We start from the raw sequence: 26,130 nt of genomic DNA on the forward strand, positions 1-26,130 counted from the left end.
CCTATCCTGGCACGGAGGAGGAAATGGATGCTGGCTGAAGGTTCTTGATGACTCTGGAATTCCATAACCTCCTGCCCCTAACCCCGACTCCTAAGAAGCTTTTCTCTCATTGCCATCTCCCCAGAAGAACCGGTTAGCCCTTACCTTGTCCAGCCTGAGCATCCGGGCAACAGCAAACAGACACATCTATGCATCAATCCATAGATATGGGAACCCTGCCCTGTCTCCAGGATGACTCTCCCAGGGAACCCCCAGACTCAAATCCCAGACCAAAGCCCCAGAGACACATCTGTCTGTGGCTATCCAGTTTGAACCCCATTGTTTTCCAAGGAATAGGAGAAAGGTCGCTGTAGAGAGGCGTCTTTCAGTGGGAGGGAGTGGGTTGACAGCAGTGCTCCTGAGGAGCCACTTGTACCCCAAAAGCCTAGCAGAAAAACTGTCGTGGGTTAGTCAGCCCAGCTAGAGCCTAGTGTCTCGTGTGATTCTGTAGGACCTGTCTCCTTCATGTAGGCCTTTGGAGCCCATACCCGTTATGTCACTATGGACCCTTCCTGGATGACAAAGTCCCAGACAGCTGGCATCTCTAAGTCCCTGAAACTCCATGTGAAGGGAAGAACACGAGGCTTGAAGTCGAACAGGCCCACGCCCATTGGTCTGGGGACTAGCTGCACCTCTTATTGGGAGGGGTGACCTCAACATTTCAAATTATTCTGGACATGGCGTTCCATCTCTCTGGGCTTCAGTTGCCGCCTCAGCTAAGTGGAAACAGATCGATTGGGCTGGTGTGAGTGTTTCGTGGGTGGGTGAATGACACAGTAGCACTCACGGAAGCAACCTGTCCCCTTTCTGGGTAGCAGTTCGTATTCTGAACACCACTCGCCATGTTATTCCTGGGCTAAAATCCCACCCCTCTACCCCCGCTGATGCTGGCATCTGTGCCAAAGGAGGAGCCTCATCTTTCCACCCTTCTGCCCTTTGTCCAGCCAAGTCCCAACAAGCTGTCCCCCCCCCCATATCAATACACTCCAGAAGGCTTGACAAGAGTGGGTTCTTTATTAATTCATTTTTTCTTTTAAAAAAAAGGTACTCCTTCAGTATAAAAAATAAATATTTTAAATACATTGAATAAATAAAAAATAATCTGTCAGTATGAAACACTCCCACAGGGTACATTCATCAAAGAGGAATTTGTCACCCAAGGCCAAATCCCTTCCAATGAAAAGGAAAGGGGAAACAGCTGAGGCCCCATGGGCTGAACCAGCAGTGCAGAGGAGAGCTTGGGCTGGGGCTGGGGGTCATTCGAATGCAGACAGCCATACCATTGCACGTCTTAAGTCACTCCCGTGCAAGACTCTGGGGTTCCGGCCCACGTGCCATGTCTGCTCCAGAGAGCCAGCAAAGCAGAGCTGGGTCACTTGAGCAAAGACCAAGGACAGGGAGGAGAGACCAGTGAACTATCAGTGCTTCGGGGTTTGAAGTCTTCAATAATAAATAAGGGACCCTATGCTTCTCTCTTGACAAATTGCGAAATGCCCCATCCCTCCTCCTCCGGCCCAGCACACTACCCACCCACCATGGCAGATGGGAGTCAACAGCTAGCAGGTGTAAGAGATCAAGGTGCACAGCTGCCTGCCCCTAAAGGGTTTCTTTCGCCCAAAGGCTCCATGATTCTGGGACGTTGTGCAAAATGGCTCTGAACTGCTGGAGTCAGATGTAGGCAGGTGGTGGCTGTATTATGGAGCCAGGGGCTGTGCACACAGAGTCCATTGGTCCCTGAGCTTCAGAGCTGCCAGGTGGGCTGAGCCCAGGGAGTCCATGCCCACGGGGATGCGAAGTGATGGCAAAGCCCAGCAGGCCCCCGCTGTAGAGACATGCTGCCCCTCAGCCTGGAGAAGCGCAGCCAGTCCTGAGCTGGGCCTGATGCAGCGGCAAGAGCGGGGCCCACGGTGTCGCTGCCGCATCTGCCGCACGCGAGTCCGTGGTTGGCCTGTCTACCCAGAGCTTCAGGAGCTATCCTCCTGCTGTCCAGGTAAAGTGCTTAAAGGATGACAAAGGAAGGTGCAAATATGCATGGAGCAGAATCCTGCAGCTGAACCGCTAAGGGCCGCCCTGCTCTGAGGTTGAGAGGCAGCTAGTGCTGTACTCAGCCACTGCCCTAGCTTGGCTGCCTTCCTCCCTACCCTGCTCCCAGATCGAGGGCGTTCCTCTGCTTGCCTGGCCCCAGCACAAAGGAGAGATCAGATCGGATTCCCTGCCTGGGAGCCCAGACATGGGCGGGAGTGGGAAGGCAGCGATGAAGCAAGGACCGCAGCTTCCTGGTCTGTGTCCCAGGCTTTGCTCTCCCCTTCTCCGGAGCACTGGGCAGCCGTTCAGGCCCAGTTCAGGGCCTGCGCTGCCCCAACTTCCTGCATTCTGTGGGTGTTCAGGCCACCCGAGGAGCTTCCATGCTGGGTGGAAGCATGCTGGGTGCCCAGTCAGGATGTCTCAGTGTTCTTCAGCTGCTCTTTGAGGAACAAGGAATCTGCTTTGCCCAAGGTTCCAGAGCCATTCATTTCGTGATGAATGGTGCGCCGCATAGCAGGAATCCAGGGGGCGCCAGAGAGCACCGTGGAACAAAACAACAACAACCACAAACTGCTCCGCCCCCCTGGAGACCAGAAAGAGGAAAAAAAAAATCAACCACTCCACAAACTGGCCCAGCTCCTTCTGGAGGTCCCTGACACCCTCAAAGTGAGTCACAGTGGGAGGCAGCGGAGCTAGGCAGCTCTCTGATCTCGACCCTTCTCTACGCTTCACCCATGAGGCTTATTCTCCCTGTAATATCATCAGCTCCCAGACCAAACCCCACAAGGTGAGGCCTGACCCATGTAAGGGGCCTCAAACTGTTTCGGGGAATTAACTTTGCCATTTCAAGCACCAATAAGTTAACATAAATAGGATACAGTAATAAATAGAAAGCAGCACTGGGTCACACACAGCGCCCTGGGGTCTCCAGCTTCCCTGAGACCCTGACCTCAAGTTCTGCTTCTCCAAGCTCCAGGAACCCAAGACAGCCTCCGGTCCCCTCAAGTACCTTTGTGTGACCTCCAGGGCCTCAGGCGTGACCTTCTACTCTAGGCTACCTCTCTGTCTGTTTAGGATCACCTGTTCTCTGGCATCAACAGAAACAGATGAAACCCGCATTTCTAGCACCCCACCTTGCCTGCCTTGCTCCCTCCTTGGCTCCTAGGGTTACAGCTGCGTCCCTGGGAGGACTCTGGGAACCTGCTGAACACCTCCCCTGCCTTTGTAACCTGCTTCTTCCCACCTGTGCACACCCCACCTCTAGGTCCAGCTGGGAGACCCCAACGGTGCCAGGTTGTGGGGGAAAGTGCAGGGAAAATGAGTCCATGGCGCTCTGATGGCCTCGGCCTCGTTCAGGGACTTCCAGACCTGCAGATGGCCTCTCGTCATCCCTAAGAGCCAGACCGCCAGTGACCTTCCAGAATCTTCCACCTGACATGACAGTCCCTAAGCCTGAACTCTCCAATCAAACTCAAGAGAAGATACATCCCATCACAGGGTACCCTCTCTGCCTTCCACCCACAAAACTTCAAAAAGACAAGGAGTCCTTTCGGATCCTCTGGCCTGCCCACATTACCACCAAGCCTTCCAAAGTCTCTCAAAGGGACAGCAAAAGTCCAGATGGTGGCCACTCTGCAGGGGACCAGGAGACTCCTCAGACCTTTGCTGTCCGCTATAGACAACACGTGCATCTTGTTCACACACCTAGTGAACAACAGGCCGAGGGAAGTTAGTGGGACAGAAATCTCACCACACTTAGCCTCTTCCATGCCACTTCCTGCTGGGGCTGGGCTATCTGGAGGCCCTGCCTATGGAAGTTTCAGCTTCAATGGACTCCATCACAGCCCAGCCCAGAGTGCAGTGAGTGGCTGGAAATCCCTGGGGTCTGCCAGCAGCCCCCTTTGCATTTAACAATGCCCTGAACCCCAGCACACTTTGAGTCCCCACCCCCCACATCTGGATCCTGCTCCTGAAATCTCTCAGTCCATATGTAAGGCCTCCTGTCTAGAAGGCCTGGGCCACCGTGCTAATGACTTGCTTGTATGTCCCCAGGAGCTGGCAGCCCAACTTTTTCTTTTGGAAGGCATCTTTGCTGGCGGTGTCGGGGGCATAGGTCACATCCACATGGCCCACGTGGTACTTGTTGCACAGCCGGCAAAGCACATTGCTGAGGAGCCCACGCATGATGTCTATAGTAGCATTGAGCTTGCTGTGGAGGCTCTGGGCATTGGGGTTCAGGACCCTCTGATCCCGGGTGACGTTGCTCAGGAAGACACTCAGATACGCGACCATCCGATACAGCTCCACCAACTTGGTCTTCTCAGTCCCATTGGCATGGAAAGACGGGAAATCTGTCATGTTGGGCCCACACAGCTTGTCCAGGTTGTTGGGAAACGGTTCCCCTTGGGCTGTGTACTAAAGAGCAAAGGAACAGAGGGGATCACATGGGGGTCAGGATGAGTGTTCCAGCTTGCCACCAACCCTGGGTTTCCTTTCTCACCTGGGACACGGGGGGGGGGGGGGGGGGGGGGAAGCGACTCAACTTATTGCCTCGGAGGCAACTAGAATCATGAGTCAGCAGTAATCAAAGTGTGAACTCACTCACCAAGGTCACTATGACATAAATGGATAGAGAGGAAATGTGGCATTTCACAGGCGTCACCTCAGCCAGAACACCACACACACTTGCACTTTTGATCACCTCCCGTCTCTTCCTGGGCACCCCAATGTTTTCACTGACACCCTCTGTTCACCCACTGCTTCATCCCTCTTCTTTGCCCACCCTGAGCCGGGTAACAAGCCCCCACCTTTCAGCCCAGCTCTGCCCTCCTCCCTCCACTCACTGGTGACCTTGGGAGAGTGACTGCCTGTCTCCAGCCTGGGCTAGGGTGTGAGGAGGAAGCCATAGATGGGATGGGCTTGCTTGAACCAAGTCCCTTGTCACTGTGTCTCCCAACTCCTAAGGGCTCCCCTCCAGCCCAGGCAGCTCCCCACCTTCCTTGGGACCCTAGGTAGGTAACTTACGTAGGAAATGAAGAGGGCATTGGCACTGCCATTGAGCTGTGCCAGTTGGTTCTTGATCTGGTTCATGAGGTTGCCGTGGCATGGGTGGCGTGTGGTACAGGTAGCATTTACAGGGGTGATGGGTAAGGGACTCCCTGCCCCGTGTTTCCAGTGCAGAACCAGCAGTAAGGGCACAACTCCTGGGAAGAGACAAGGATTGGATGGAGGAGCTGGAAGACCAGTTGGAGGCTCGTGGCTCCTTGCATGGGGGCTGCGTAGAAAGCCCCCCTCCCCCTCCATAGCGTCACTGCTCAGCTGCAGTTTCTGACTCCCTGGCTCCAGGTCTCTTGACCCAGTTCTCTCTGCTTTCTCTTTCCCTGCTCCCTGGCCTCAGTTTCCCCACCCGTGCCATTGTTTTGAGTGGAGAAGCAAAATATCAAGACAGGAGCCTTTTTTTTTTCTAGCTCCAGGGTCCAGGAGGCCACTCAACTGTCTAGCCCTGTCCCTCAGGAGGGCCAAGTCTCAAAGCCTGGTCCCCTAACTGGATGGCATTAGGTCCAGCAGAGGAGAAGAGAAAAGAATCCCACCTTCCCCGTGTCAGGGTGGGCCGGATTCCTAGCTTACTCGATGTTCATTGGCCTAGAACGCCAAACTGGACCCCTTGCGGACCACGGAGGCTGAGGGTCATGGTTGCTATTGGCCCTCTCTTCTCAAACCTGCAGCTAGATTCTGGTTCCCCTGGCCAATTGCCTCTAATCCATCTCTATCCTTCCTCAATGAGGTTCTACGCAGAGCCTTCCACCTGTTTGCTCTGCAGGTCCCCACTCTCCATCCAAATCATCTACACCCCAACTTGCTAGAGTTCCCCCACCACCCGAGCTCCCAACTCCACAGACTTTGGAGTGAGAGGAAACCGTGTAACCAGGAAAGAGACCAGGGAAAAGGTCGCAGGCGGACACGCAAGAGGAAAGCAAAAGGTGTCAGGAGAACAGGGAGCTGTCCGGGCCTGTCCAGAATCACCCCTCCCCCGGGACGCCTGCCCCTCCTTCACTTTCAGCTACACGGCCCCCTCACCCCAGTCCAGCCTTTCTAACACCAGGCTAAAGACACCAAAAGGTGATAGAGGCTGAAATCAACTCTTGGAGGTTGGAGATCTCCCACCTGAACTCTCCATGCTGGGACTAAAAAGACCGTAGAACCTTAAGTTCACTCCCCTGGTGTCCCCTGCTGATCCCAGCATCCCCAGACAGTGTTAAGGCCCCGGGATGCCTGCGGGGGTACCCATACCCGCATCTCACCTCGCGCCAATCACAGCTTTCCAGGGACTAGCAGACGGAAGCGGCACCTGCGCCGGTCCTGGCCGGAGTTTGCAAGCTGCTCAGCCGCCTGCGCCCCTCCCAGGGAGCAGCCCGGGACGCAGTTGGAAAAGAGAAAGCGGAAAGAAAGAAAGAAAAAGAAAGAGGGAGGGTGAATCCGGGCGACAGCGGAGAAGCAAAAGCAGCGCGGGAGAGCAGTGGGGCCAGCAGTGGAGGCGATGGAGCAAGGCTGCGCCGGCCTGGTCCCTCACTGCCAACCTGCTGGCCCCGGCTGGCTGAGCGCTCGGTGCCCGGACCATGTGCGGCGCTCGCTCCCGGCCGCCACCCAGCGCCTCCGGCTGGCTCGGAACTGCGCGGGCGCCCCAAGTGTCCGAGTGGCGCGGCGGGCCAGCGTCCCGCGAGTGCTCGCCCAGTGCCCCAGGCTGCCGGTGCGCCCGCAGTCGAGACTCGCAACCGGCGCCGGGCGCGTGGATTTACCTGCGGCCAAGACCTTCATTATGGGCTGGACTCCAGAGGGCCTTGGAGGAGACCTTAGATGCAGGCCGTTTTCAGAAGTTCATGCTCAAATGGGGAATTTGCCTGATTTATATACTGGAGCCTGTGTTGTAAGACAGAAACAGCTATATTTAGCCGGGATCCCCAGTCCAGGAAGTTGTTTGAGGTGCATCATAGGAAATTATGAATGGAAGAAAGTGAGAGTGAAGGGGGGAGGGGGACGAGTGAGGGGGAGGGTGGGGAGGGCAGACTTTTTCCTTCTTCTAAGAATTTGATTGATAAAATTATAATGAAGTCTTAACAAAAAAACGCCCTGTGGTTTTCCTGAGTGGCTTGCTCTGGGCGTTGTTTGTAAATGGGTCTGGTGGGAAGGAGATCTCAGGGGAACTCAGATGGGGTCCCCAGCCTTGTGCCCTTCAGACGCCCCAGGTTCACCTGGATTTGGAGGGTGGCAACAGACTGGAGGCTGCCTTTATAACCCTGGGGAGGGGGGCTTTGCCGGACAGCAGGAGAATTGGGGCTGGTGTTCCACTGAGACACAGTTTTCCAGGAAGGGGGGCTGTGGCCCTTTTGGACTTTAGACAGTCATAAAGTGAAGCAGAACATGAACGCTGGAAGCTACTTTAGGGGTGGCCTGTCTCTAGCCTGCCCATTGCCAGTGGGCAAAGAGAGACTACCGGGGTATGGTACCATTGTGCCAAAGGTTCTGGCCCCCTTACATCCATCCGTCAGCATGCCCCCTCTACTGATTGGCACTTGAGAGCTCTGGGAAGATGTGAAATTGTGTCTCTTTGGGAACCGTCTGGGGAGGCACTTCAGGAAGGTACCTCAGCCTCTATTCTGGAGGGACCCCTAAAGCGGAGATCCAGGGAGGCTGGGAAAAATGGGACCCTAGCTTCCTTTAGGGCACAGAGGAATGGCTGATGACCCCCAATCACTCCTTGGAAGCCCCTTGGTGCTTTGGTCTCAGAGTGTGACGATGACTCCCAACAGGTGCTTCTGCAGTCTAAGGCAGGGTCTGCACACCTGGCGTGGGTCCCTGCTGGTGGATTACTGGCTGTCTCAGGGACAGGGAGGAAGAGGACGGAGTAAATGAGATCAGAGTCTCCTGACTAAACATAAGGCAGTGAGAGAGAACTGACAAGGCACACCTACCTAGGGCCATCCTGTCCCCAGAGCCACTGGGTCCTTCCAGACCTAGGGATGTCATTGCCCTGAGAACCATATCCCAACCCTTCTGTCTGATGTCGGGACAACTGGTTTTCCAAAGCTTTGCCCGGGCGCTGAAACACCTTTGGTCACCTCCATGCCCCCAGCTCTTGCCTCTAGGCTCATCCAGGATCTGCTCAGATGTTCCCACGTCTACCAGGATGAACCCTTGTGCCAGCTGCTGTCCCCACCCCACCCCGCCCGGCCCCGCCACACATACACCCTCCCCCATCCTGATTCTTGTTCCTTGTGGTCTTTTGGCAGAGCCTTGGGGCGATAAAACCGCCCCTCCCCTTTGGTACTTCCCAGTGATGGAGGGGGGCCGGATCCAGAGGCCAAGCACCCTTTCTTTCTCCCTGTACTCCAACACACCTTGTCTTTTCCTGGCGGCCCTACCTGAGGCTTACCATTCCTGAACATATAAGTTAGTGGAGACATCCCAGCCCGCACCACCAGCACCAGAACTTGAACTCCAGATCAGCTCCAGCTCCACCATTGTCTTCCAGACATCTGGTCTCTGACTCAGCTTAGCCTCCTTCACATGGGTCCCAAATCTATCAGCCCAGGAACCCATCGTGGTCCTTTCTGTCCATCTCGTCTCTCCCATGGCTAAGCCCTCAAGTGCTCCAGTGCTCCTGGCGGCCACAGTCCGGTCTGTTCCGTTCCTATTCCTTACTCTCCTCTACATCCTTCCGGCGGGCTCCAGGCCTTGCACTGACCTCTGGATCCCTAAACCACACATTGATACTACAGCCCCCCCCCCCTCGATAGCCATTTAATCTCAGCTCCACCCTCCAGGAAGCAGGAAATGGGAATAGATTCTAGAAGACACTGACATTAGGGCCTTTTTATTTCAGGCTCCTAGCTGACTCTTTTGTGCCTCAATTTCCCCTCTCACAGTACCTGACTCAGTCCGCTCTCCCCCAGCGCTCTGGTCCCCTCGGTGCCCCAGGCCCTGCCTCCTGCTCCAGTCCATGTCTGAGTACCACCTGCGATGGGCCTCTGGGGAGATGCCAGGAAAGGTCTCCGCGCAGAACTGGGCCTCTGTCTTCAAGCTGCCTGCAACGTGGCTGGCTTCAGCAGGAGTTTGCTTTCGTCCCTCCCTCTCTCTCTGTGCTGCTGTGTGCTTCCCCTCTGCTGCCTCGAGGAAGGCATCCTCCCTTCTTGGCTGCTGGTTCCCAGGGTTATGACCCTGGGCCCCACCCTGGAGTGGCAGCCCCAGCCCAGCCCCTTCCAGCTGTGATTTCATCTGCAGCCTGCCCAGCTTCTGCACACTGGGCCTGCTGGGGGTTTGACAGGCTTCAGGATGAGGGGGACAGGCAGTTTCCACACAGGGACTCCCTCAGCAAGGATAGGGGGCTGCCGTGCTGGGCCCTAGGTGCTGTCTCCAGGTGGCTGTGTCTCTCCAGGAAGTGAACCTGTAGACTGGCTGGGGGGCCTAACCCCTCCGCGCTCCCGTTCACTTTGGAACACACAGCCGGTCGGCCTTGCTTCTCCCACTGCCTGTCACTCGGCAATCCCAGCTCTCTCCTAGAACATCACAGTGGCCTGTTTGTTTTGCGCTTGTGGACGCTAAGGGCAAGTAAAGGCACATGCATAAGGGTACACAAAGACCATCAGAGCCCAAGCCTCCGTCTCACAAGGCCACAGAGATCCCTCTGTGAGGGAATAAGGACTTAAACAGGAAGCCCCGCCCCCAGCCCCCTGCAGCCCTGACCTGTTCATCTGGTCTTGGTCCTCTCGGGCTCATTCTTGAACACACTGCCCTGTTCTGAGGGCTCTGAGGGGGTCCTGCAGCAGAACAGCCGAGCAGACGCTATTTATTTTTGTTCTTATGTTAATGTGACTTCTACACCTTGAAAGCAGTCTGGGCAAAGGCAGGAGCTCCAGTGGGCTGAAGCAGGCGTGGACTTTGACCTCTTTCAGAAGCAGCCTGGAGATTCGGCTCAGGGCCGTACAGGGTGTGTGGCTTTGGGGACGTGGTCACTGCTCACCCTCAGTTTCATCTCTAAGTGAGAATGATGGCACACACACACGCACATAATGGGTTCGTTGCGAGGGTCTGGGGTTCAGCAGGATTCCTGACACCCGGCAAACCTCCCGCGTGTCAACATAGACCCTAAAGACTCCTCTGAGAAACAGAGGTCTTCGTCCTACTTAAAGATGAAGAAACTGCCATGCTCCGGAGACAAGGGCAACAACAGACAGGAAAGGGGATATTCCTCACCCACAGCTCCCCTTCAGCGATACCTCAGGATGAGCAGACAGGATAGAGGGAACTGGTATGGTAGTGTGCCTTCCTGTGCCATACAACACCCCCCACACAGCCTGTTACACACCCCTCCACATACACAACCTGTTACACAGACCTACACACACCTGTCTTACCTCCACATACATATCACACACACACACACACACACACACACACACACACACACACACACCAGCTACCCCAGTAGAGGCTTGAGCCGAAGACAGTTGCTGGCTGGACTTTACAGCACCCGTGTGCGGGAGCTGATTCACCCCCCAGACCCCGTCTGAGAAGCTCAGCTCAGAGGAATTTGAATCACCAGCTGCCCCCCTGCAGAGCCCCTGGGGGAAGGACGCGGGGGTGGGGGCTAGCCCCCTTGCCTGCCTGCCTGCCTGCTGTGCTGTCTCTTTCCTGGGCCCTGGGGCACTCAGACTCAGGAGAAAGGGCTACAGGGCTACATGGCTGTGACTGCTTACAGAGTTTTGGGGAGGTGGCCTGTCAGCCAGGCATCCTGTGTGGGCAGTGGTTACTCAGCAGGTAAGTAAGCAGCTCTCTGGGCACTGGGAATTCCCCAAGACTGGTGACCCAGATGCCTAGCTGCCCCCACAGTCAGGCCAGCCCCGTTCTCTCTGCACCCTTTCCCTGCCCTGGAGGAGCTCAGGTTTTCAAAAAACAAAGCCTTAGCTGGGCTTTGGTGTCCTCACCTGGAAGGGGAGCTAGTTTGAGGAGGAAGCTGAGGGCTGGAGGGTGCTTCATAAGGCCAGAGCTCACGACAGGTGGTTAAAGGAAATAGGAGACTCAGGAATGTGCCTGGCATGGACTTGACAGGGAATGCCACGTCCAAAGAGGCAGAGGCACCTCCATTTTCCACCTTGAGAAATGAAGGTGCCATTAGACCTGCAGCCCTCACTCCAATTGATAAGTTAACTACCTTTAAAACAAGTGGGCTGTGTTGCCAGGTGGAGGGTGGTGTGGGCTATTTATCCAGGAAAACAGTGAGGTCTGAATCCAACACAAACCACACTCCAGCTGTGTGGCCCTGGGCCATGGTGTTTCTAAGCCTCAGTTTCCCATTTGTAAAACAAGGATGGTTCAGAATAGATGCTCTGTCAACTCCGGTTCTGGGGGAGTTAGGAGTCTGGACCCAGCATAGTCCTCATGGTTAGAGCTGAGGTGGCTGGGGGGGGGGGAGGGGCTCTCAGTCCTTGGGGGTGGGCATGACCCCTGGGAGCCGGCATCCTTGGAGAGTACCAGCAAGCCCTCCTGTCTCACGGTCCTGGCGAAGTCTAGTGCTACCATGGAACCTGACTCTTCTCACCCTCACTCCATCACATCTCTGGCCGACACCAGTAACATCCGCTCAGGGCCAAAGGAGAGCCAGAAGCAGCCTGGCCAACGGCCAGCAGCCCCAGCATCACCCCGACATTTCCTGACTGGTTCTGCGTCAAGAATCGGAGCTCCTGGAGGTGAATCAGAGTGGCTGCATTTTTTTCCCTCCTTCACTTCTGATAGAAATTGCAAAGGAAGTGGCAGCCCACAGAGCTGAGCATCAGCAGGGCCAGAGGCCAGGTTGTGGCATGGTGGGTGGCTGGTCCCACCCTGACACTACCTTCCAGCCTCTATCTGTGAACTAGGCTATGATCGCCCTGGCCCAGTATTTTGTGGCCATGTTGTGTAAACACTTAGGCTATGGCTCTCTTTTCCCTGAATATCCAGGACTGTCCCAGGCAGAGATACTGGCCTCTACCGCTCCATGGGTTACAGGCTCAAGTTACCAGGAGCCAGTACGCTTTCAAAGAGAAATAGAATAATGAAATTCCTGGACATTTCCAGAGCGAGGGCAAGCATGCTCCCTGAAGTATTCTTTCCGGTTGTCTCTATGTGCCCACATGTTTCTTACTATGGGAATCAGTAAGGCAAGCCTGGCCCAGAAAATCTGCGTGACTTGCCCAAAGTCACCCAGCAGTTGGCAGCACATAGTGTCTGACTTTTACCATGGCTGCCACTGAAGCCAGCTCAGGAACAGGACAGAGGTGCATCTTGGGCCCAGGTATGGGCAGACCAGGGACACGGTGTGGGGGTGGAGACCTGGCATCAGGTTGAGCAGTGACGAAGTCCCTTGTGGAGCCCGGCTTCTCCAAAACCACTTCCTTCCTCAGCCTCAGACCCTCAGGGATCCTTGCCCTGCTCTGGCCTTACCTGGGTGAGGCTGGAGACCGCCACAACTACCAAGCCCTTCCTCAGGGGCATCAGGAGCCCTTCCTAGGCACTATGGGAGGAGGAAGTGACTGGGGCTAGGCCCAGAGGCCCAGCCAAATCCAGAAGAGGGCGCCCTGCAGGCTCCCTGTGAGGCAGACGCTTGGTGGAGTCTCAGTGAACTGTGGGTGTGTGCAGCCAGAATGGGGTCAGCATGACTCTGTGTTTATTGTGTCTGGCCCTATCATGCAAGCGTGTGCATTCGATTATGCTGTTTGCCTGTGTTTGGGGGGCTAAGACAGAGCTGGAATTTGCAAGTCCTTTGGTGTGTGTGTGTGTGTGTGTGTGTGTGCGCGCGCGCGTGTGTCTGTAAAGGATAGTGAGTCTGGCTGGTAGACAGGCATGACCCCATGTTCATGTATGCATGTGCCCCTGTGTCTCTGTCAATCCCTGCCTTTCCCTGTCTAGCCCCTGCCCCTGAGAACCATGGAGCAGCCTTGTGTCACGGGGGCCACCGGCAGCTGGTTTCCTCACCCCGCCCTACCCCTCCCACCCTGGCCACCCTGACTTTTGGCACAGGGACAATGCTGATGTCAGAGCCGACTTGACAGCTTCCTTTTCCCACTGGGTTTTCCAAAAGAGAGACCGTAGCACGGCTGCTATTAAATAATCACGGGTGTGTGGGGGGTGCCACTCATTGGTTTCCTGAACTTGGAGGCAATAAACAGAACAGGAAACAACAGCGGACAGACACACAGGAAGCTGGGAGCTGGCCGCAGACGTAGGGCCTGGCCTCATCTCTGTCCACTATTCCAGGCGAGTTCACTAGGGCCACCTAACTGGACCAAGAGGTGATGCTGGGTAGGTGGCCTGAGCCCTGTCTCAACTCTCAGTGCCCGGGAGACTTGAAAAAAAAAATTTTTTTTTTTAAGATCTTAGCAACGAAATAATGAGAAGAATGAAGGATCCCATTCCCAGGAAGGTTAAGAGGAAGACTTGTCTGGGTGAACTGTCTGCTTTCTGGGAAAGAAAGGAATAACTGAACTCTGTGGGACAGGGCAGGTGGAGCCACCAGGACAGCAGGACACAACCAGGACCGGCTGCCCTATCAGGGAGCGCGGATTTGACTGCAGTCTCACACCAGCCCTAAACCCCTGGGACTCGGCAGATCTCAAGGACCCTCTCAGGGCACAAGGCTGACATGTTCATCAGCTCCAGGGCCCCCCCCCCCTTCCACTCCAGAAAATCATGGCAGAGTGCCTAGAAGACACCCTAAGATCTCCAGCCCCACCCTCATCTGGGGCACTTCTCCTTTGCCATAGTTGGAAACTGAGGCTCAGGGAGTTGAATGAAATGTTCAGGGCCACAAAGTGTGCAAAGGCTGCATCCCCACCCCACCCCACCCCATCCTCTCCAAAATGGGCCCAGGAAGTCGAAGGGTGGCTGTGGCAGCAAGATCTGTGAGGGGTTCTGAGCCAGGCACCCCAGGGGAGCACCTCCTTCTTTCTGCCAGGTGGCCAGCGCTTATCAGCCACATGGCCCCATGACACAATCCGCTCTGATCTCCTGCCCAGCTAGCCTCACCCCACCGCACCCCTGGACCCTGCTTCCGTTCCCTCCCTTTCCAGGTGGGACCTGTGCCTGGCCCTCTGTGAACCCCTCCGCTGTGACATTTCCCCAGTGCCGACTTTGACCTCCAGATTGTTAGCTGAGGACCCTCTTAAAGGGAAGAGGTCGTCTCTAGCGCTGGTCTTAGCACCCCACCTCCACTACACAGAATCCTTGCCTATCTTTCCAAGCTGGGTGTGACCTTGTGGGCTGGAGGAGAGGGGCCAGGGGCCCTGGAATCTGTCAGACCTCAGATCCAGTCCTAACTCTGTCACGTGCAAGTTGGGCCACCCGAGGCATCACGCAAACCTGCTTCAACGTGTGTAAACTTGGTAACAGTATTGCCAATCATGTGTTGGCAAAGCCACAGATCTGGTTTTCTTATTGACATCTTTATTTGGTACAACTTCAAAGATGAGGCCCAGAGAGGGGATGACACTTTCCAAAAGCCACATAGCAAATCAGGGGCCATCCTTAGTAGTATATGGCCTGGTACCTGTCCTGGGCTTCCAAGGTGATGGGACCCCAGGGCTTCAAAGCTGGTTTGCCTCTGAGGACTCCACAGAGGAGTTGCTTCTTGAGACTCCATTTCCCTGACTAGAACCAGTCATTGACCTTGGAGATGTGGATGGTTTCCCCCTCCCCCTCCTCCCCTTCAGTATCCTGGAAAACTGAGCTCAGGGCTCCTTGCCATGAAAACTTTTAGTAGCTGCAAGTCCTGGACAACAGCGCCTCCCGCTGCCCAGGAGTGGCAGGTACAGCGGTCATGCCAACTCAGCTGCTGCAAGCAGGTAGGTGGAGCTGGATTGGTGGATTTGAGGAAGTGAGTGGGTGCCTGGGGCTCAGGGCGAGGGTGGGCAGAGGCCATCAGCCAACACAGGGTCCTCTGAAGGCTCCCAGAGAGGCTTCACCCTGCCTGACATTTGCAGGGTGAAGCCCAGAAGAGTGGCCACAAGGGGGTGCTGAAACCACATGCCATGACCAAGGGGGTGTAGCCTTGGCTTTGGAGGAGGGGGCAGCGCCCCTTTGGGTCCTTCCACCTGTTCCCACCTTGGCCTGACAGGTCTTCCAGGTGGGGATCAGGCTCTTCGTCTTACAGGGGAGCCGGGTTGACCCAGAAGAGGAAAATGAGCTGCCCTAATCCACACAGCAAGAGAAACAAACAAAATTCACCCCAGAGACACCTGACTGTGCCATCTGTGGTCATAGGCTCCCCACTACCCTGTTTTGTCCCACATGGTGCGGCATGGACAGGATCCTGGGGACCATCTCCTGTATGGCAGCTCTACCAGGTTTGGAGAAGCACTGACCGCAAGTTATAGATGAGTGCCTCTCTTAACTGTGGGCAACCAGTCCTCAGTTCGGGTCTCTACACCGCCCCGGTTTCTGTTCTTCCCACACCCGTCACTGTTCTGGGGCCAGGATGTCCAGGTTCACAGACCTGCCAAGCTCTGATCCGGCCCAAGGTCAAAGGCAGAGGAGTGGTGACCTTGGCTAATTAAGTTCCCCAGAACACCCTGCCACCCACTGCAGCCCACTCGGGAGGGACAGGGTAAAGGAGGTCTCTGCAGGCTCAGAACCCCACTGTTCTTAAAGAAAGAATGGAACCTGAATGTCCCTTGGAAACCCAGAAATCAAGACTACCTTCGGAATCAACTTATCCTGCCACCATCATACAAGGCGAGACTGGAATACATGTGCTCTTCCCCCTGCCCTCTATCCCATGAACTTTAACCCACAGGGCACTGTCTCAGCCCATCTCCAGCTCTGCCTGGACATCCTCCAAGAGAACCCTATGAACCTGCCTTACAATGCATCCATTACAGACTGGGAGCCGGAGTCCTGGAGAGCTGTGTGGGCCAGCAACTGCCCCTGACGCACAGGGGAGCAATTGATGGGCCATCTACCCTCCTGGGGATAAGTGTGGGGAGCAGCAGCGCCCCACAATCCTGCCCGCTCAAGGGAAGCCTACCGTGGTCTCTGTCGCAGCCCGTCACGGTGTGCACAGCTCGTCTGGTCTTCAGGGCAACACCATCGTGGTTGAGCCCCTCTGCTCCTTCCCTCTCCTGCAGAGGCTTCTCAGGCGTTGGCTCCTCACCCTGCCCCCCACCTGACTTCCGTCCAGAGCTGATGGCCTGAGGCTCCCCCTACTTCCACCCCACCCCCAATCTGAGGACCCCAGAGGTAGAAAGCCCACAGCACAGAGAGGCTGGCACGGGTGGGGAAGGTGTTACTGGGTTGCTAGGAGGAGAAGCAGCGGGGCCGGGTGTGGGGAGGGGGCGTCCCTGTACTCGATGCCCCTGGGCTGCGTGGCAAGGCCACTGTGGCCTGAGTCACAGCTGACTGGGCCGCGCCTCGCCTGTCTGGGTGACCCAAGCCAGCATAAGGCAATGACTGGGCAGCTTTCCTCATGACCAGCTGGGGTCGGCCTTAGGTGTTTTGACTCAGACCTGCCATAGGCTGTGTGCAAAACAGCCATCCCCTGCCTCTGTCCTAAGAAGAGCCACAGGCCCATAGCTGCCCCTGCCCCAGCACCCACCTCAGAACCTGGGAGCTCCCTGGCCCTTCTGATCTGCTCTCTGTCCCAGGCTTCAGGGCCCCACCTGCTGTGGGACCTTCGTCCCTCCTTGGGCAAGCCCAGCCCTCGGGGACACTCCAGGAAGCAAGGACCTCGTTGCCTGTGCTAAGGGCCTCTTGATCCACTGTGGACTGTGACCTTTTTCTTGGTGCCACAAGGGATTCTGTGGACTGCCTGGACAGGCCTGGCATGGGCTGCAGAAGATAGTTGGGGACAGGGACTAAAAGAAGAGCTGTACAGAAAAGAAAAAAAAGAGTCTCAAGAAGAGAGGAAGTGAAGGAGGGAGGAGGAAAGAGGGAGAGAGGGAAGGAGAGAAGGAAGGAGAAAGAGTGAGGGAAGAGGGAAGAAGGAAGTGAAGAAGGAAAGGAGGGAGGGACGGAGAAGGGGAGGGAGTAAAAGAGGGAGGGAAGGAAGAGGAGAGGGAGGGAAGAAAGGGGAGAGAGGGAGGGAACAAGGGAATAAAGGGAGGGAGGGGAGGAGAAAGGGAGGGAGTAAAAGATGGAGGGAAGGAAGAGAGGGAGGGAAGGAGAGGGAGAGAGGAAGGGAATAAAGGGAGGGGATAAAGGAGGGAGGGACTGTCTACAGTTTACAAATCTGCCCCCCACCCCCAGCAAGGTTTGCCCTACATGTTGCCCAGGAAATCCTGTAAGTGGGAAAGTTGGCTTCAATAGCACACGATGCAGAGGGGAAACTGAGGCTTGACCTACCTGTGAAGGTCAAGTAAGACAAGAGCAGGGGTCATTTTCATTTTTTACCTCTGAGGTCTCCACCTCTCACTGGAAAGAATTACATTAAAGCTGGGATGTGGTGGCGGGGCTGGAGGGTGCTCAGGGAATCTGCACCCCCTTTTAATGGTGTCAGCACCAGACACATACTCACCAGCTGGTAAAACACACAGAATATTTTAAACTGGAATCTGGACAATGATCAGCAGATGACTGGGTAAAATGCTCTACAGCAGGTGCCTATGACCCAGCTCTGGGAGACAGACATCTCTGATGCCAAACGGCCAAGCAGCCTAGGAAAAAACGGTAGGTGTCAGGTTCAATAATAGACTGTATTTCAAAGAGAGGGAGGGAGGGAGGGAGGAAGGAAGGGACGGAGGTAGAAAGGGAGGGAGGAAGGGAAAAAGGTAGATTGGGGCTGGAGTGATGGCTCAGTGGTTAAGAACATTTGTTGCTCCTGTAGATGGTCTAGGGTCAGTCCCCAGCACCCACGTGGTGGCTCACATAACTCCAGTTCCAGGGAATACATCATCTTCCAGCAGTCAAGGGCAGCAGGTGCACAAACATACACACGGGGAAAACACAGAACCTGTAATATAAAACAAATCTGCAAAGAATGATAGTAAAATGGAGGAACTGGAGAGATGGCTCAGTGGTTAAAGAGTAGGAACTCTTGTAGAGAACCCAAGTTCATTTCCCAGAACCTAAGTCAGGTGGCTCACAGCTGCCTGTAATCCAACTCCAGAGGTATCCATAGGGATCCGACTCCTCTGGCCCTGCAGGCGCTTGTACTCACGTGCACATACACACATATAAAAAATGTTTTAAATAATATAGATGACAGACAGACAGATACAGGGTTCCATTATGCAATCCTGTTGTTCTGGAACTTGCTCTTTGTAGACCAGGTTGGCCTCAAACTCACAGAGATCCTCCTGTCCCTGCCTCCTAAGTGCTGGGATTAATAGCTGTGCCACAACCAATCTCCACAAATAATTCCAAAAAAAAAAAAGTGTTAAGGAAGGAAACATCCTCACACCAACCTCTGCTGTCCACACATGACCTATGCAGAAACCACACCACGCGTGCACGTGCACGCGCGCGCGCGCACACACACACACACACACACACACACACGTTTAGGTGGAAGCCCTACCACCATCCATACATACTCAGAAAGGTTGGGATGTTGGGGTCTCCAGCTAGGGGCCACACACCACGCGTGTGCGCGCGCACACACACACACACACACACACACACACACACACACACACGTTTAGGTGGAAGCCCTACCACCATCCATACATACCCAGAAAGGTTGGGATGTTGGGGTCTCCAGCTAGGGGCCACACACCACGCTCTGGTCCCACTCCTCCCATTCCAAACCCTGAGAAAGTCCACCAAAAGTCAGCCCCCTCCTGGGACTGCTCAAGACCGCGTCCACAGTCTGTATAAGAAAGACTTGGTAGCCATATTTGCCATGTGATTCCTCCCCTGCCTTCCCAAGGGTCACCCACGAGTTGCTTTGCTCTGCTTAAATTAAACCTGGATTTACTAATTCAGCCTGATTTGACTTATTACATCAGTGGTGGTGTTACTACTGGGGGATTTAACTTTTCAACACACACCTTTTTCTTTTTAAATCTGAGAAAGCCAATGTGACAGCATGTCCATCATCTAGGAGGATGGTAAATTCAACGCCAGCTGAGAATACTGAGACCCCCACATACAACAAATAAAACAAATGTAACGGCCCTGAGGGAGGGCCCTTGAGTACATGCTCAGATGCTCAGCCCATCTTCCTTCTTCCTCTCCCCCTCTCTCTCTCTCTCTCTCTCTCTCTCTCTCTCTCTCCTTCTTTCTTAATTTCTTTCTTTCATTTGTTTGTTTTTTGAGTCAGAGTTTCTCTGATCTGTAGACCAGGCTGGCCTCAAACTCACAGAGATCTGCCTGCCTCTGTCTCCTGAGTGCCAGAATCAAAGACGGGCACCACCACTGCTGACTAAGGCCCATGTTTCTATTCCCAGCAACCAAAGAAAGAAAGACAGCTGGAACAAAGAGCGCAGAAGCCCCGGGTGCTCACACGGACTCTGCTGTGTCCAGGATGAGTGTTCAGACTGTGGGATCATTGGAACACAAACTGCATCCACTAGGACCCGTTCTCCGACCATCGGGCCTCTTATCCCAGAGAACTTTAAAATTTTTATTTTCTTACTTATTTTTAGGATATCATATATAGGGTGCTTGGTTCCCGCCGTGGCCGTAAGAGTGTCCCCTAGAACTGGAGTTCCAGGCTGCCCTGAGCAGCCACTGCGTACTAGGATTCCAGAGCAGCAACTGCTCTCAACAGCTGAGCCTTCCTGCGGGCTCAGCTTTTAAATGTGTGAGGGATATCAATGGCTGGGTCGCGACTGCCACCCACCCCACACACAAAAAACAAACCTCAGCTTCAAACGGGCTGGGTCCTTCTGTCTTCCTGGAGTGTGATGGTTCCTCTGTGGGCCATAGGACTATGGAGAGACTTGTTTATTTATGCAAGCCACCTTGTGGGTCCTCACACCCGGGGGCTCAGAAGCAGCTGCCTAGAGTCCTGTCTCAGCAGGTCATCTTGAGTGTTCCTACACGCGTGCCTGGGCCAGTGCAGACTGCACATTCTACACTCTGGGAGCTGCTGCCAGCAACGGGGAAGCCCCACAGTCCTTCTCTTGGGGAGACAGAGGAGATGGGGGGGGGTACTTGAGAGGCAGCAAGCCCATGCAAGCGGTTGGAATTGGGGGAGCAGACAGAGAGGACAGCTGCAGGGCTGTGCTTGGCCTGAGAGGAGGGGCCAGGCTGCACAGGATGTTGTGCTTTGAATGAGAATGGTCCCATAGGCTCATATATTTGAAAGCTTAGTCACCAAGGAGTGGACCTATTTGGGGAAGGATGAGGAGGCGTGGCCTTGTTGGAAAAGGTGTGTCACTAGAGGTGGACTTTGAGGTTTCAAAAACCTGCACCAGGCCCAGTCTCTGCTAGCTGTCTGTGGATCAGGATGTAAAGCTCTCAGGACATGCCTGTCTGCTTCCTGCCATGAGGAAACGTTAAGCACGCCCCCAGTGAATAGAACAACGACCAAAACAGATGGGCTGGGCCTGAGAGGTAGCCCAGCTACCGGGAGGGTCGTGTGGAATGGAAGCTTCCGTCTAGAAGGCAGGAAGGTATTGTGGACATTTTGTGAGTGGAAGAAGACATGATAACACTGAGACATCTAAAATGTGTTGAAAGAACTAGACTCTGGCTGCAGATGGGGAAAAGAGGCTGAACGTGGAGCAAGATGAGGCATGAGCCCTACAGGATGGGGGAGGAGCAGGAGCATTAGATAAACAGTGGAGAGTTAGGGGGTGGGCTGGGATTCCACAACATTGTGGGGGAACAAACAGAACTCAGACAGTGGATGGGGCTGGCCAAGAAGACGGTGAACTTGATTTAAACACCTTCAGTCTTACGGAGCTGAGGAGGAGGAGCAGGAGCCAGCCTTGGGAGACAGACACTGGTCGACTTTGGTGATACCTTAGACTCTTCCACAGAGCAGGAAACTCCCTCAGCTACTTCCTAGGATAACAGCTGCTCCAGGCCAGAGGCAGCTCACACAGCCTCCTGTGTGCGGAACTCAGCCAGGGCGGGGCAGCCACAGGCCTCCCTGCCCGGCCTCTGCAGACCAACCTCTGCCCTCTCTGTGGGCAACCTCAGCGCCTGCCGCAGCCCCGGCTCCCCTTCTGCTTCAGGAAGCTGGGGGTGCCTGTCTTTCTGTGGGTATCACCTCCCACCCACAGCTTCCCAGCAGCCGGAGCCAAGGAAAGCCCCCTTCTTCATTGTGGTCAGGGCAGCCGTGAGAGAGAGAGCCATCCTCTGATTTGGCAGACCTGGTGCTCCAGCTGTGGGGATGTTGGGATGGGTAGAGTGAACTCTCCTCCGGTGGGCTCAGGAGCAGCCATCCTCGTCCTCTCTGGGCTGAGGGCGGGGCCTATTCCCTGAGGGCGGCGCCTAGCCCCCTAAGGGCGGGCCCTATCCCACCTCCTTCCCATTTAGCTCCTTGTGTGCTAGACTGAGACAAAATGAAGGCATAGAGGATGGTTCTGTCCTCTGAGGCCATAGGCCTACTGGGAAGGTAGTCAGGGATGGGAGCATCATAGAGAATGTTCCCACAGGAACGGTTTTTGAGAAAAACGCACAGACCACTTGGTCTTTGTTTTTGAGATTTAGTTTATCTTTAATTATGTATGTGGTTCTTGAGTGCAGGTGCCTGTGGGGGCCAGAGGCATTGGATCCCTCCATAGCTGCAGTTATGGTTGTTGGGAGCCAAACTTTGGCTTTCCGTGAGAACAGTGTGTGCACTCTCAACCTGGGAGCCATTGCTTCAGCCCTGTGCCCTTGAGAGGACGGCTGAAAACGGGGAGGGTTAACTTAGCAAAAAATAAATAAATAACAAAAAGACTCCCCAAAAAACAAGGAACAGCGTTCAAGATAGTGGGGCTATCATAGGCAAAGATAGCAGTATGTTCGAGGGAGGCCCCAGGACAGCCAGTGTGGTTAGTGAATCTCTTCAGCTCCGTACTGGGCAAATAGGCAGCCGCCCTCCACAACTGCTGCGTGGAAGTCCTGGGCCTGGAGTTCTGGCTCTTGCCCTAGCTCAAGCGCTCTGGGAGCCTGTGCACAGGGCTCTTCCTTCTGGAGCTCTTGGAATAAGCACATCCCTTGACTCACTCACCTCTGACCCTTAAACACCGGGGGCCTTTGCCCTCGCTGTCCCCATCACACCTACGTCATTCAGACCACAGCGAAGACGTCACCTCTCCAGACTCTAGCCTGACCACCCACATCGCCCGATTCCCACTCTCGTGTTACATCATCTACCGCGTTGGCCTGGTCCGTGCAATCTCAGATGCCCTCATTGGTTTCTTCGCTTGTCTGCTGTCTGTCTGCCCCTTGCCCCGGAGCTCGGTGTCTCTAGGGACTCTTGCAATTGTCAACCAAGTTGCAGAGGCAGGAGAAAGTCTCAGAAAGATGCCCCTGCCTCGGGACCCAGTGGGCCTGAATGCTAACCATGCCGCCCACAGCTACTTGCTGGAGAGCCTGTGTAGGACTCTCAAACATCCTCACTGCAGCCTGACATCCATTGCTGACTCCCCACTAGTCCCGTCTTGGCCCCTGTTTCAGGAAGTGGGGGAAATGGGGACTGATTGGATGGTGTTCATCTGTTTCTTTTTTCTTTCTAGTGATGCTAGGGTTGAGCCTGGGACCTTGCTCATACTGGGCAAGTGCCCCACCACTGAGCTACGTCCCCACGGCCCCATTTTATAGGAAAAAGAACACACAAATTTTCTACATGCCTAAGGCATGTTAAAAGCCAAGTTCAAAGTCTTGCCCATATGACTGTCCAAACGTGAGCTGAACAAGGATGACACCAATGAACGAGCCAAAGGGGATGGCGCAAAAAGTCCATGAGGCCTTGCATAGAACTATAGGCAACAGATGCTGAAGGGGGAGAGGTGGCCTTCCCTTGGCAAAAGCACACCAATTAATTGTCCAGGGCCAAATAGTCAGCCCTGAAAATACACATGCAAATAACATTATACAGACTGAATAGGTTACAGTTAGAAATATACATACAGACTGAATAGGTTACAGTTAGAAATATACTTATATACACAAATACATATATCCGTGCAATAACAGTTACAAAAAATAAACCATGAATATGAAGGAGGGTGGGGGATGTGGGAGGGTTCAGAGGGAGGAAAGGGAAGGGAGAAATGTTGTAATTAAATTATAACCTCAAAAGGAAAAGAGAAAAAGCCAATCTCTTGACATCTGTTGGTAGTTCCCCTGCCTTGCCTACAGGCATGTCCCTCTCCCAAGGGAGGACCTGTGGGCTGCGGGGACCCGATCCCCTGGGCTTCCGATATAAACTCTAATGCAAGGCTCATCAGGAAGAGAGTTAACACCATCAAGTCATTAGCTCTGCCCTGTGCCGCACACAGATGAGGAAGGCGGGGCTCGGAGCCTTAATCTTCCTAGTGTCCTCCAGACCAGAAGGGGCCTGGAAGGAGAACGAAGCAGCCAGGCCTGCTCATCTCTGTTGTGCTGCCTCCCAGCCTGTCCTGTGTGCTGCGTCTTCCTGACCTGCCACAGAGATAGCAGGGTGTTGGCTGGCAGGGGTGTGACTGTGATTCATTCCAGGAACGCTGACGGCACTTACTGTGGTCCAAACAGCAGGCAGACCTGTGCCCTCTGTTCCTGCACACATGAGGGTGGTACACTTAGCGTGTGCACATGAGCACCCAGCCTAGAAACACACCCTAGTCCCACATATGTTATCATGAAACATACCAGCATTTCTAAGTGTCTGTTTCAATATTCGGGCTTCAAAATGAGGCCAGAAAAACACACAGCCATATTAGCAAGCCAACTGAACAACACACATGCACCCATCGTATATAGCCGTCAGCACACAATCCCATCATGCATCCTCCATCAGTGTGCAAATCCATCAAATACACCCATTATACACACTCATCACCTGTACCACACGCACACAGACACACCATCCCAGAGAGACGTTACACCTTCAAGTTGAAACTACCTCTCTGGTGTTTCTCCTAATGTATTTGAAAAGTGCCTTACTTATGACTTCCAAAAGATTTATTGTTATTATTTAAAATTATGTGCATGTGTAGGTCAGAGGCCAGAGGACTGAGATTTCCCTCTGGAACTGGAATTACACCTGCTGTGCGTGCCGAGAATTGAACTTGGGTCCCCTGGATGAAAATGCCTGCTCTTAACTGTTGAGCCAGCTCTCCAGCTCCGAATTTGTGATATTCCTTATCCTGCTTGTTAGAAAACTTCCTGGAACAACCTCCACATTGGAACACGGAATTTGGAGTGCCCTAAATCTGTGTTCCATGGCCATGGTCACACATACTCGGCTCCAGAATAAGCCGTCTCTCAACCTGTTTGAGGTAAGAGCTGTGTTTCTGCATTGACTGTTATGGAGCCAAACATGAGGCTCTGAAAATAGTCTACTTTTTACCGGAGGAGTAACCTGGGTAGACACAGTCTAACCCCTGAACCAATGGAAAGCCGACCCCACGTGGCCTGACCCAGCCACCCCACTTGGATTGGAGGCTTGGAGTGGGGTGCCACAATCTGACTACCCCTGCAGTCCAGTCGTGGTAGGAGGGGCCACCCAACGCAGGAGCATCTCTGACAGCCTCTGAGAGGCAACACCCGGCATTTACAGACTGCAGCAGGCTCTTTCCCAGTTCTCTCAGACCTCCCTTGGTTTGGTCAATGTCCATTTGTTTATTCTGCACTGTTTTTTTAAGCATACTGTTTGGTAGATCCCTTTCTGTTTCCAGCATATCTGGTGTTTGTTGTTGTTGCTTGTTTTGGTTTTTTTTAGACAGGGTTTCTTGGCCAGGCGGTGGTGGCACATGCCTTTAATCCCAGCACTCGGGAGGCAGAGGCGGGCGGATCTCTGTGAGTTCGAGGTCAGCCTGGTCTACAAGAGCTAGTTCCAGGACAGGAACCAAAAAGCTATGGAGAAACCTGTCTCGAAAAAAAAAAAAAGACGGTTTCTCTGTGTTGCCTGGCTGACTTTGAACTCAGAGATCCACCTGCCTCTGTCTCCCTAAAGGCATGAGCCACCGCTGCCTGGCTTCCCAAGTCTTGACACTGCTCTCCACTTTCCTACCTGTCTGAGCTGTCTGAAAAGCCAGCAGCTTCAGCAGGGAGGAGTCCACTAGCTTCCTCCCGCACAGTGTTCTGAACCAGAGGTTGACTTCTCTAACTTTTAAGATCGAAATAAGTACATTTAATCTGCACATGTTACCTCTTTATAAGACGTTTTAAAAGGTAGCTGGGGAAACAGCTATATGGGACAAGTCTGTGTTCCCTAATGCAAGAGAAGAGGTTGGCCAGCATAACCAAATCTAGGTAAGGGTACCAAAGTCCAGATTATGCTTAATCCAAAACTTACACTTCTTACATTTCTTTCCTTTTTCTTTCATATACAAATAAAATCATGGGGAATATGATTTACCTTCACTGTAAATTAAAACAACACATGCATATATATGTGTACACGTACACGCACACACCTGGCTTAAAACTACATTGAGGAAAACATTTTCACTGGTAAAAGCATCTCTCTCTGGGCTGTGCAGCTCTTGAAGGAGGAAGCGATAATATCTTCAGTCTGCATGACAAGTTCCATCTTTTGATCTTTTAAACTACTATCTTATTTTGGGTTTCTATTGTTGTGAAAAAACACAAAGACCAAAAGCAACTTGGGGAGGAAAGGGTTTTTTCAGCTTACACTAGAGGAACACTTCTTCAATGAAGAAAATCAGGCCAGGAACTCACGGCAGGAGCTGATGCAGAGGCCATGGAGGGTGCTGCTTACTTACTTGTTCCTCATGGCTTGCTCAGCCTGCTTTCTTATCGAACCCAGGACCCCTGCCCATTGCGGTGACACCATCCACAATGGCCAGCGTCCTTCTCCATCAGTTATCCATCAAGAAATTGCTCTACAGGTTTCCCTACAGGCAGTCCAATAGAGGGGTCTTCTCAATTGATGTTCTTTCTTCCCAGATACCCTAGCTTGTGTCCAGGTGACAAAAGACTAAGCAGCACAGCTACTAA

The 26,130-nt window shown here is 53.9% G+C and overlaps 1 protein-coding gene across 1 annotated transcript; it reads right to left on the reverse strand.

Moving 5' to 3' along the window:
* Positions 1-2,022: 2,022 nt before the first annotated feature.
* On the reverse strand, positions 2,023-16,232 carry LOC121459648 (leukemia inhibitory factor). Its single transcript, XM_041669567.1, has 4 exons — positions 16,118-16,232; positions 6,861-6,981; positions 5,089-5,267; positions 2,023-4,479 (listed from the first exon to the last, which is right to left on the reverse strand). Exons 2-4 carry the CDS (start codon positions 6,877-6,879, stop codon positions 4,069-4,071), a joined length of 609 nt encoding a protein of 202 aa, XP_041525501.1. The 5' UTR covers positions 6,880-6,981; positions 16,118-16,232; the 3' UTR covers positions 2,023-4,068.
* Positions 16,233-26,130: the final 9,898 nt, after the last annotated feature.

Source organism: Microtus oregoni, unplaced genomic scaffold (genome assembly GCF_018167655.1).
Source record: "Microtus oregoni isolate MIOR12 unplaced genomic scaffold, Mior012 000019F_ref0000042, whole genome shotgun sequence".
Classification (NCBI taxonomy): domain Eukaryota; kingdom Metazoa; phylum Chordata; class Mammalia; order Rodentia; family Cricetidae; genus Microtus; species Microtus oregoni.

Bases quoted from the DNA above. Each gene is read 5' to 3' on its own strand.
- LOC121459648 (XM_041669567.1), bottom strand. The intron at 4,480-5,088 runs GTAAGTTACCTA...TTTGCTCTTTAG, and splicing joins ATGCCCTCTTCATTTCCTAC to TACACAGCCCAAGGGGAACC.